General features: G+C 38.7%; 1 protein-coding gene across 1 annotated transcript; it reads left to right on the forward strand.

The window, feature by feature from the left end:
- Nucleotides 1-3,058: 3,058 nt before the first annotated feature.
- psmd5 (proteasome 26S subunit, non-ATPase 5) lies at nucleotides 3,059-8,155 on the forward strand. Its single transcript, XM_037118258.1, has 10 exons — nucleotides 3,059-3,231; nucleotides 4,010-4,154; nucleotides 4,234-4,347; nucleotides 4,432-4,560; nucleotides 5,116-5,225; nucleotides 5,408-5,550; nucleotides 6,102-6,293; nucleotides 6,651-6,760; nucleotides 6,849-6,989; nucleotides 7,121-8,155. Exons 1-10 carry the CDS (start codon nucleotides 3,059-3,061, stop codon nucleotides 7,376-7,378), a joined length of 1,515 nt encoding a protein of 504 aa, XP_036974153.1. The 3' UTR covers nucleotides 7,379-8,155.
- Nucleotides 8,156-12,780: the final 4,625 nt, after the last annotated feature.

Raw genomic sequence — 12,780 nt, forward strand, 5'->3', positions numbered from 1 at the left:
TCTTCTACCTTTCATAATTTTGGAAATATTAAGCTTTTTATGCAAAATTTTGCCCATTCATCCTTATGGGGGTTTTTTAAAATTTCATTCAGCTATAACTTCAGCATACATTCAGCTATTGAAACCATGCTTTTCAGCTTTTCAGCTTTTCAACTTTTTCATAAATTCAGCTTTTTATGAAAAAAATTTAACATTGCCGCAAATGGGAATAGCTTCAAATCCTCTTCAAAAATCCTCGATTTTCAACCGCTTCTTCTCCCTCATGCTTTGAGCTAGAGACACCATTCCAACTTTAAAAGAGTCACCCGACTTTCAAATATTGGGCTTGTATTCATTTTTTAAAAATATTGTATGGTTTTGAACTAATCACAGTTTTAGTTTGAAGAACTTTTAGCCCGTCTTCTGGCTTTATAATGGGTGTGTATTGCGTGAGCTAGAGTGCGTGACATCATCAACTGCTGCACCCCAGAGTGTAGAGCAGCTCCAAAAGTGAGAAAAAAAAATTCTCTTCAGCTTGATTTAGATCCCAAACCTTTTACTCAACATAGACAATGTATACATAGAAATGTAGGAAAGCTTGTTGGCTTTCAGATGATGGTCTCATTTTAGATGTATGAGTTACAGTTTTGGATGTGGAAGCCCTGGAGCGACAAGAAGTGAAACAGCTGCCCCATAAGCCCCAATGTTAATTTTGAGCCTAAAGTTCTAGAGGACAGCAGACGGTACCTGATTTGTCTCTCACGTTTGTGCTCTCATTTCTCACTTTCCAGAAATAAAAACCAGATGACCGAGTTCAGCAATATCTCCTCTCACTCACCATATAGATGTTTTGACCCTAACTATTAACGTTTTTTCTAAAATCGCAGGGGTTTGTGAGGCATTTTCCCATTCATTCTTATGGGGACACTTTCATCTCTGTCTGTTACTTCTCCAGCGTGTGTATCTGTAGAATGCGTGTGTATTGCGTCAGCTAGAGTGAGTGACACAATCACTTGATTGGAGAGCAGCTGGAACACTGGAGAGAGAATTCTCTTCAGCTGGATTTGAATCCAACATCTTTTACTTTACATAGATGATGCAGCAATTTTAAGCTCTTTCTGCCTTTAACTTTCAACCGATTCAGTGTTTATTCACCTTTTTAAGTTCTCTCTGCTTTTAACTTTCCACCGTTCCAGTCTTTTTTCACATTTTTAACCTCTTTCTGCCCTCTTGCTCTAGACCTTTTTAGCCTTTTCAGATGTTCATCTTTCTGCCTTTTCAACTTTGAAAATGTTCAATTTTTTAAACTCTTTCAGCCCTCTTCAGCTTTTCTGTCTTTCCATCTTTTGAAAATATTTATCTCTCTGCCTTTTGAGCTTCTTTATACATTCAGCTTCATGTTCAGCTACAGAAACTGTTCAGCTATCAGCGTGTTTAGCTTTTTATGCTCTTTCTGCCTTTAGCTTTTCAGCTTTTTCATCTTTTCAGCAGTACATTCAGCAGATTTCCCTTCGGCCTTCAGCATTCACACTGTATTTTCGCAGGAAATGCAATTTGTCTAGTTATTCCTGCTTCCGTATGTTTTTCAGCACTTTTCAACTCCTTCAAATCTTAAGCTATTCAAACCATTCAAATATCAATTCAAATATCAAATATTCAGCTTTTTCTGCAAAATTTTTCCCATTCATCCTTATGGGGATTTTTTCAAATTTCATTCTGCTATAACGTCAGCATACCTTCAGCTATAGAAACTATTCAAATATTAAAATATTCAGCTTTTCAAACTTTCAACTTTTTCAAATATTTAGCTTTTTCTAAAAAAAAATTTAACATTGCCACAAATGGGAAAAGCTTCAAATCCTCTTCAAAACTCATCGCCTTTCAACCTCTTCTTCTCCCACGTACTTTCAGCTAGAGACACCATTCAAACTTTAAAACACTCACAAGACCTTTAACTATTGCCAGTGTATTCAGCTTTTAAAAATCTTGTACGGTTTTGAAATCATCGCAGTTTTAGTTTTGAGGCGTTTTAGCTCATCTTCTGATTTTATAATGGGTGTGTATTGCGTCGGCTAGAGTGCGTGACATCATCAACTGCTGCAGCCCAGAGTTTACACCTCTTCCTGTCCTTCATACTTTGAGCTAGAGACACCAGTCCAACTTCATACCATATACATATTTTGGCAATAACCATTACCGTTTTTTCAAAAACCACAGGGGTTTGGCAGGCATTTTCCCATCATTCTTATGGGAACATTGTCATCTTTGGCTCTGCTGCTGCTCCAGCATGTGTGCAGCCATTTTAAGCTCTTTCTGCCTTTATCCTTTCACTTTCTCAGTCTTTTCTCACCTTTTGAAGCTCTTTCTGCCCTCTTACTCTACAACTTCTCTGCCTTTTAAGTCTTTTTTCACTTTTTAAAAACTCTTTTGGCCCTCTTACTCTAAAGCTTTTTCGCCTTTTCATGTATCCATCTTTCTGCCTTTTCAACTCCTTCAAACATTTATATTCAATATGTTCAACTTCTTCAATTTCAGCCCTCTTCAACTTTTCTGTCTCTTCATCTTTTTAAAACATGAATCTTTCTGCCTTTTCAACTCCTTCAAACATTCAGCTTCATGTTTAGCTACAGAAACTGTTCAGCTATCAATGTGTTCAAATTTTTAAGCTCCTTCGGCCTTTAACTTTTCAACTTTTTCAGCTCTTCAACTTTTTCATCTTTTCGGCAGTACGTTCAGCAGATTTTGCTTCAGCCTTCAGCATTCACGCTGTATTTTCGTAGGAAATACACATTTTTCTAGTTGTGATTTAACATTATCATGTTATGTTATGTTATGTTATGTTATGTTATATATTTTTCTTTAACTGGCTGATTTATGTGGACACAGGTTTAAAGAATATCGGAAGTAAAACATTTTTTGACAGAGGTGACGTGTCGCCTCCTGCTCTGTCCAGCAGGTGGCGGTAGTGCGCTGCAGAGTTGGATGTGAACTGGAGCGATAATGAAAGTAGAAGAAGAAGACGAAGAAGAAGCAGCAGCAGAAGAAGAAGAACCGTCCGCTTCCCCAAACACTGGGAGTCATGGCTGCCACCATTGAGACGTTACTGGAGGAAATCTCCGGTGTCGACGATCCAATTGAGGAGCTGCAATGTCTAAAAACAGCTTTATTATCGATCCCTGTTAGCGCCCTGAGAGACGCAGTGAGCGGACAGCGCTTCCATGTCATATTCTCCCTGTTAAACTCAAATCAGAGGTTGGTCTGACACAGTGCATCACGTCCACCCTGTGTGTGTTAACTGTTGAGTCAGTCAGCTATTCGTTATTTAATGTTAGTCACCTGCACAAGGAGTTAACATGCCGGTGGGTTAGCTTAGCTAATGTTAGCTAAAAGGCTTTAATTTATGTGTGCTAGCTAGTTAGCATGCTAACTGGCTACAGTGCAGGTGTGGAAAGGGACACACTTTATGTTGTGACGTTACACTCCTGTGTTGTTGCATTTTAAATGGAAATTACAATGCTGACATTCATAAGTTTTAAGTTTTATTTGGGTTGAATTGTTTTTTGGACCGTGCAGACACAGAATGATATTGACAGTTGCCTCACATTCTGTCTAAAATGGATGTAAGCACCCACAAGTATAAGATGAAAATGTGGCTTAAACTTTATATGCATTGCTTAGTATACAGTTTAGTGTCCAGGAATACAGAGACAACCCATCAAGACAATGATTTTGCTATTTATTATGTATGTTTTAAACAAATATGCCTAAAACTCAACATAATTACCCACATGAATGTAGATATTTTCTGTTTTATTTATATTTTTGTGTTAGAAAAAGGAAAAACTTTGGACTTTATTGGTCAAACAAGACAATCAATCTTACTATGTCAGCTTAGGATCTGAAAAATTGTGATGGTATTTGCGTTATTTTAGACTGATTAACTCATAACATCGATACTAATCATTACTTGCAGCCATAAAACAAATGCTCAGCAGGTTTAAAGTTATTAATGTGAGCCGTGCGTTTACAGGGAACAGGTTGAGCTATGTGTTGCCATCCTTGAACGCATCCTAGTGGCCCTGAGCCCTGTGAGCCTGGTCCAGAACTACAGAGTGGAGCTGCAGGGAGGTCTGACGCATCCGAATGACACGGTGAAGATACTGGCCTTGACGCAGGTGGGCTGCTTGCACACACAGTACACACTCACACATGAATGCTTTTAAACAGCTCACCTTTTCATCTGTTATCCATCAGATTGGTAGAATCGTGGAGAACCCGGACGCTCTCACTGAAATCCTCAATAATCCCGATATTCTGCGAGCGGTGATCCACTGCATCGAAGAAGAGAAGATTGCTGTGGCTAAGCAGGTGATGACCGATGCGCTGAAATCTATAGTGCATGAAGCTTTTAATGTGTTCACAGCAGGTGCCATCATTTTTCTTGTTTTTCAGGCCATCCAGTCGTTGTCTAAAATGAGTCACTCCAAGCCCGGACTGGACAAATTGTTCCAGAGCGACGTGCAGAAAGTCATGAAGGACGTGATGGCCACAAGTGACATTGTCAGATACAGAATATATGAGGTACACTTGACAGTGTGTCACTTCAGTTTACTTTCTGGCATGCGGTCTGACATGCGGTGTTTCCCGAGATAACATTTATCTGGATGGAATCAGTGAACAAGATGACTAATCATAACACATAAATACTTCCAGAACGTGGGCACTTAGATTCAGTGATATTAAAGTTTTAAATGAATCACAGATGAGCTCGAAATCATGCACACGGAGAGCAGAGCTTTAACTTTGTCGTCCCCAGTGTGTAGTTTTCTTTCTTTTCATGAAATCATCTTGCAGTCATTTGCCGACTCTGTAATCAGATGGAGAATTGCAAACGCTACATTACTCATTCCTGGGTAATCTTAATTTGTCGCCATGGGAACAGCAAGGTTGCCTGATAGAAAAGACGTGACGCAGGCCAAACACAGATTCTCTCTATTGTTCCTGGTTCAACAGTTTTTGCTCTGTGACACACAGTATATCGAGCAATGCACGTGTCTGTGATGCATGTACATGAGCACACACACACAACAGCTCTCCTACGGATTCCCTAACAAAGGCATTTCTTGCTGCTTGCAGCTGGTGGTGGAAATCTCGTCAGTATCTCCCATTTCCCTCGGTTACTGTGCCAACAGCAGCTTCATTTCTCAGCTGCTAGGAGAACTGACAGGAGATGACATCTTGATCAGGTAATATGATTAATCACATCATAAAGAGAGAGAGGGAAACTGAGAAAAAGTTTGAAAATGTAAAATGTAATTGCTGCAGATAAAGAGTTGCTAAATTGTAATGCAAATGTACCTGTTTTGGATAGTTTTCTTTACTCTTTTATCGTTCTATAAATTTGTACTTGTCGTCTTTTTTTGTCCAGAGCCACAGCCATTGAGATGGTGACCAGTCTAGCACACAGTCAGCATGGTCGGCAGTATTTGGCCCAACAGGGTATAATGGACAAGATCTCCAACATGATCAGGGGAGCAGAGACTGACCCCTTCTCCTCTCTCTACCTCCCTGGTGGGTGTCTTTTGAAAACTGCCAAAAATTAACAAAGAAACACAGTCAGTTCAGTCTAGTTCATGCTGGTACACTCCGCTTTAGTTACTGGTTCCTTTTATTTTAAGCACTCTGTCTCGAATCATGTGATATCGATTAGTACGTTATGCTAGCTAAAATGAAAGCAGATGTGGAGGACTATTTTCTTCTATTATGGGAGCAGTTATTCAGGCCTGATCTGCTCAGTGTCGATTTAGATTGATTCAAATCTACACTTGCACTTCTTTTATTTTACTCTGTGGTAACCTTGAGTTCTGCATTAAAAGGACTGCCTGCCCACCTTCCTCATCGAGATTTTTAAAAGTAGTAGCCATGTCTGATACAGTGAAGCTCAGTTAGCTCAGTTATCTGAAAACCTCACTGTATAAAAGCATATAGTTTGCATTTCTGACACCTAACCCTGACATTTACAATGTTTCTCCTCTTATTGCAAAAGCAAAGTACACTAAAGTTTTTTCATTTTTAGTGCTGTTTTAAGCAGAGCGTAACAATGCAGATGTTTCCTCCGGTAGGTTTGGTGAAGTTCTTTGGAAACCTGGCCATTATGGACAGCCCGCAGCAGGTTTGTGAAACCTACCCAGCCTTCCAGAACAAGGTGTTTGAGATGGCTCTGGACCCGGACCCGGTGATGATCGGCGTGGCTCTGGACACTTTGGGATTACTCGGATCCACGGTGGAGGGGAAGCAAGTCCTTCAGAAAACAGGTTAGCTTTGTTAGGCTTTACTTAAAGGGTAACTTCACCCATTTTACACATTAAAGTGTGTTTACAGGTCATGATGGGTACTACTGCATATTTAAAACGTTTATTATAAAGCCTTTTGTGGATTCAGAGGAAGCTGCATGTCAACTGATAAATTGCCTCCAGTGATGTCACTCAACAGCTAAATTACATCATGGGTAAAGTGCAGTAGCACTCCCCAAGACCTGTAAACACACCTTTAATGTGTAAAAAGTGTGGAGTTACCCTTTACCCTTTTTGGCAAAGGTGCCAAATGAGCAGTAGCCGCTCTCAGACTGTTTATATTTCTTGTAATCAAAACTGATCTCTATGTGTCTTCAGGGGAAAAGTTCAAAGCAGTCTTGTCGAGGATGAGCCAGCTCGCCAGCTCCGGAGCTACAGAGCTCAGAGTCCGCAGCTTGGACGCCATATCACAAATTCTCACTCTACAGGTATGTGTGTGCACGCAGAGGGAATATTCATTGCCATACATCTATTTGTAGAAAAAAAAACTGTAACACTGGCGATATTTTCTTGCAGCCAGAGCAGCAGACAGAAGACCTCTTGGCCCTGACAGAGTCCTGGTTCCACCTTTTGTCTAAACATCCCATGGACATGATTTGCAACATTAGCACTCAGCCGTTTCCAGAGCTGCATTGTGGAGCTCTGGGGATATTCACTGTGAGTGCTCAGCTCTTTCTAACTACATTCATGTCATCCCTGTGTCACTGAACTTTTGATAACCGATGATAACAACCAGTTATAATTGTACCTTCATCAGTGTATATCTGTGTGTGTGTGTGTGGTTCCAGGCCATTGCCACTCAGCCCTGGGGTCAGAAGTTAATGATCAGCACGCCCAGTTTCATGGAGTTTGTTTTGGATCGTTCCACGGGTCAGACGAAGGAGGCCAAAGATGCCAAATTTGAACTTGTGGGAGCACTCGTGTGTTCATCAACAACAGCAGAGATACTGGGAAGTCAGCATTACATCCGTCTGAAGACTTATCTCAGAGAGGGGCCTTACTACGTTTCAGCTGTGGCCTCCGTCAGCACAGAGGGAGCAGAATGATTCAGACACACTCACATTACACTTCGTGGGTTTCTAGTTAATGCTTAAGTAAAGGAGTAAGTGCCTGAAGGATCTAAGCATTGGTTAACATACCTCTTGGATAAACGCATAGTTCTAATAAATCAGGATGTGGTGTTAACTTCATTTTCAACATAATTTTGCAAAAATGTTCATCTACAACGTTGGCTTGTAATAGGGATGGTTTAAATACTTTGGAAGTATTTAAAAACAAATGAGTAATTTATTTTAATTACTTGCTTTGCCTGAACCCTCAGCTGCTCACCACTATTATATTTAACAGAGTTTTTTGATCAGACATTATTATTAAGTAGCTGATCATCTTCAGTCTCTTTTTTTTTTCATTTTACTTCTTGAGTAGATCTAGTTTTCTTAAGACAAGTATCGTCTAATTTGGGGGGTATTAATAAAAATAAAGTTTACAGATGTACTTCTAACCTAAGATTAAAGCAGTAAAAGCCAGGTTAAGTCAGAAGTGACTTCAAGTCATTCTCCACATGGTATGTTAACTCATGTTTACTTTCTGATTCTTTTCCAATTACTTAAGCGTCAATTAAAGATGCTTACAAGACTCCCCCAGACGTTCACCCTCCCAGCACTTAAACAAACTCACATCATTACATACAATATTTTGCAATCAACCTCATCCATCAGACCGCCGCTCTCCAAGTCTTTCTGACATTGATTTAATTTGTTCATGTAAAAAAAGAAAAGTTTATTAAACATGCTTTTTGTAATTAAAGAGGATCTGAAAACAGATGCATTTGTTTACTTTTAAACATTCTGCACAAGGTTCATATCGAAGTCTTACAGCCAGAAGTGACTCATGAAATGCCACATCTTGAAAGTGTTTTTTTCCCCTCATTTATTGTGTGGCAATGAATGAAAATGTAGTCATAAATCTATACTCAGTGCCAGATCAGATGTTGAATCATTTTATTACATTTTGTGACAATGATGAATTGAGTTGTCCACTGCAAGCTGCAGTATCCTGTGATAAACATCATAATTTTGCTTTGTTGTCATGAAGTTCCCTAGATGTGAAACCAACATGTGACATAGTTAATTTTGATGTATTCATGTCAAACTCCTTTATGTACGGTTAGTGACACTAAGAAAAGGTATAGTAGCCGTTTGATGTTTGAATCTGTGTTCTTTGTCATCTCCACTAGAGGGCGACAGTTCAGCTCTGACTCCCTGAATAAGTCTCAAAATCCAGTCTATGTTTTTAATTCTTTCACAGGATTTAAGATGTAGTGGAAAAAACTCCACTGCATGTGAAATAGTACACCCCAAATCTATATTAAATGGGCAGTATGTATTTTTTAAGAGGACATTTAAAGTCAGAAATTAATATTTACTATATCAATGAGGTAATAATACAAACTAGGAAACAATTATTTATTCCATAACAAGCTGTTCTCAGAGGAAAGTAAGGTCCCCAGAACACTGTTTGGAGGTAGAAAGGTGGCAGGGTCTGCCACATATAAACACAGGAAAACAGTACGAGAGTGTGTTGTCCTTTAAGTTCACTTTGATTCTTTTAAGGTCTAAACTAACCCTCTTGGTCTTCATGACTGTATAAGCAGTCTGTGAGGATCTTTCTTTAACATTTCTCCCTCAAAACAACATAGTGCACCTTTAAGTAAAGTCTCAGGAGTAATATCAATGGAAAATGGTGCTTAAATGTTATATTATACTCAAATGACCAAAAAACAGCAAACTGAAATCAGGTAGAATATCAAGTTTATTCATGAAAGCAAACTGTACACATGTACAAGAGAAGCTGGGTTTTAAATAGAAAAAATGAATCTCTAACTCGAATTTAAAGTGGTTTAGCAACTTCAACCTCAAATAAAGCAAACTAAATTAATTTGAGGACGGATAAAGCATTGTGACAAGTGAGATTTTCTGTTATTGGTTGCTGTTTTGGCATTTTTCTAATTTCACAGCAGCACATGATGTCGCAGCGGAGGGTTTGAGCTCGGGGAGGCGCAGCACGGTGGCTCCCAGACACCAGATGGAGACGGTCATGGCACAGGGTCTGACTTCTGACTGAATATAGTTACACAGCTTATGGAAGCCTTTGTACAAGCAAGCAGAAGCCTTTGTAAACATGTTCGACAGTGGTACGGAGTCAGAAGGCGTTAAATGTCTTCCTCCCTGTCTCATCGGCTTTACAACTGCAATATGGTTTACTATGATTATAAATGAGAGCACAGCAACAACATTTAAACCATTTTTACTGTCAATTCCACAGGTAATGATATCAAAGTATTATCACTGAAGGATCTATGTTATTTAATTTTTGTGTGAATAGCAGCTGCACGTACAACATATTTGACGCCTGAGGGGATCTGGATTGCTGCTGTCCCTCCAGTAACCTTTGAGGTACTTGTACTTAACACGTACTGAAGAGTATTTTAATATTTTTGCGACTTTATTCTATTAGACAACAATTCAGAGGCAAATATTGTACTTTATATTGTAATTCACTCATTAAAACACTAATTTAGTCACTTTGTAGGCTCAAATTAATAACACAAAGAATAATTAACAAATAGATTGTAATGTTAAACTAGGGTGCAATAAGTCTTCCAAAATTCACAAGCCAAGTAAAACATCTGAGTGCTTGTACAAGAATTTAGTCACAAACCAAAGTACTTTTGACTTCACGCTGATTTAAAATGAAAGGTTAAGGAGATATCTGAGTAATTAAAATGTAATAAATGAATGCTTAAAAAAAAAGAATGGCAATCCATCTAATATTTACTGAGACATTTCACTCTGAATTCAAGTCATGGTGGTGCATGATGAAAAGTTAGTAGATCACAAAAGCTATAAGTTCCATCTTCTGGGGACAATGACTGTCATGATGTGTTGAGATATATGCACATATGTCCAATAGTTATCAAAATGTGGACCTCGTGGTGGTGCCTAATGGAAGCTAGTACATAATTTAGCCACAGGGTTCATCCTCTGGGGACAATGACTGCCAAAACGTCTTGAGTCATATCCAAATTTGTCAAAAAGTTATCAGAATATATCATCCATAAACAAAAATATGGTGCCTAATGAAAACTAGAGCATCATTTAACTACAGGGTTCATCCTCTGGGGACCATGAGTATCTGCACAAACTGTAATGGCAATCCATCCAATGGTTGTGTTAGCCATGTCACCAGCATGACAGAAAGGGTCAACGTATTTCTGTTGAAACCCCATTTTCTCGTAACATTCCTCAAAGTTGTGCTTTACGAGGAATTATAAGCATTTGTGAATTGCTTTTGATAACGTCTCAATCCCAAACATCCATCACAAGCTTAAAAACTCTTAACACAACCTCGTGTCACCGTCACCTCAGTGAATCATATCACCTCTCCCACGTCTCCTCTGTACACGCTCCAGTTTGCGTCATCAAATAAATAAATAATGAAAAATATCCAGTCAGTCAATCTTTCACATTTTATTTTCATTTCTTCTCCTGGCAGCACAGTGGAAGTCATTTGGCTTCTCGTCCATGTGATGTTTTTTTTTTTTTTTTTTTAATTCTTTGGTGGAAAGCGCTTTTACACAAGTACTACCTCATGTTATGCTATGTTATATACATCTACTCCATTACATTATAGAGGGAAATGTTATTATTTTTACTCAGATTCATTTATATGACAGCTGAGTTACGTTTCATATTCATATTGTACATTAAAATAAATCACACGATCAGCCCATAAAGTCACATTTTCAAAGATTAAACCAGCAGTTAGTAAGTAAGTTTGGACCCATTGTGAGTTATTGATCAGACTTTTACCCTTTATATTTTTCAGATAATCTTTTAATCCCAAATTAATGTGAGTGTCAAAACACAACTAAGTGTCATCAAACACACTGACATTTCACAAAGATCAACAACATTTAAGAAAACAACAATAAGTTTCTTCCAAAATGTTACTGTGTTTTGTGATAAAGTATGTTATCGTGTTTCTTTATGAAACGTCCTCTGAGCTTTTGAAATACATTTTGTGAAATGTTTTGCTTTTTGGAATGTTGTTGTGTTTGTGAAATGTTTTGTTTTGTGAAAATATCGATTGAAATATATGCAGCATAATTGATTTCCTTACATCCATAGCACCTCTGGTTGATACTGTGAGCCTCTGGAGCCCTGTGTTGAGAACCACTGAACGAAGCTACTGAACTTCTCCTGCGCATTAATGCATTAGTGTTAATGATCTGATGATGTAAACCCTAATAATATCTCACAGATCTCCTTACACACTGTGGTATAAGTACATAATTGAACCCGTTTTAAACCTGTTGTTATCACACCCGTAATATTTACCCATCATCCTCTCTGGCTCTGAAATCTGAACCACGCACACTTCCTCTGATCCCACGGGCAGCCTGTTACGTTACGCCGGCCTCTCTGTGCCTGCCCTGCTGCCTGAGAGAGAGTACGCGACTCCTCCCGGGCTTCTTCTGTGTGAGAGGTGTGATGATCCGCCGCCTGAGCTCAACACACCTGAGAAAACACCGGCAGCAGGGCGAGAGTGGAAGGAAATGTGGATGATGAATCGATGAATCATCCGATCACCATGAAGCCATTGCATTTCTTTAGCAACCTGCTCTCCTGATTATTTAAATGTGATGCCTGGGATTGATTTGAGTTGGCAGATATATAGACGGTCCCTGGAGAGCCTCAGGTAAACACTGCAGTGACCTTAAAGTTAGAAACTTCACTTTAAGAGTCCTCCGGCTGTTTTGTTGTTTATATATGACTCGTTTAGGGAGAGAGTTTGTTTTCTTCGAATGGGTTTATAAAATATTATACACATCCTTCAAAAGAGTTTCTGTCATGTGAATTAAATCTTTTAGAATATTTGCATTAAGGTTTACTCATCAGTCATCTTGCTGTTGCTGCCTGCTGATCCCATAAATTTTGGAGCTACTGGTGAAATAAAAATTCTGCGTGTGAAGCTGAAAATAGTTTCACGTGTGCTGTACCTTGGTAAAAATGTTGAGCTACTTATAAAAGTGAGTTTTACTCCACTACAGTACATTTCAGAGGAAACTGCTGTACTTTCTCAGTCAGTTTATTCAATAGATTAGTTTTATGATTCAGATTCTACATTTTAACAAACATAATAAAGCTTATAAAGTGTAATGGATGGTTAACAGTTAAGCCAGCAATTCCCAAAAATCTTTGCTTGTGACCTTTTACAGAAAAGTAAAAGTGTCTACAGTCAGGTCACATTTCAGATGGCATTTAGCAGATTTCCCCTCTAAACTGCAAGTGGTTTCATTTAAAGAAGGCGTCAATGGTCGAGGTTCATTTGTGCGACACAAATGTATAATGAAAATATGTAATGAAATACCATTTGTTGTCCTGGA

Source organism: Acanthopagrus latus, chromosome 12 (genome assembly GCF_904848185.1).
Source record: "Acanthopagrus latus isolate v.2019 chromosome 12, fAcaLat1.1, whole genome shotgun sequence".
Taxonomy (NCBI): domain Eukaryota; kingdom Metazoa; phylum Chordata; class Actinopteri; order Spariformes; family Sparidae; genus Acanthopagrus; species Acanthopagrus latus.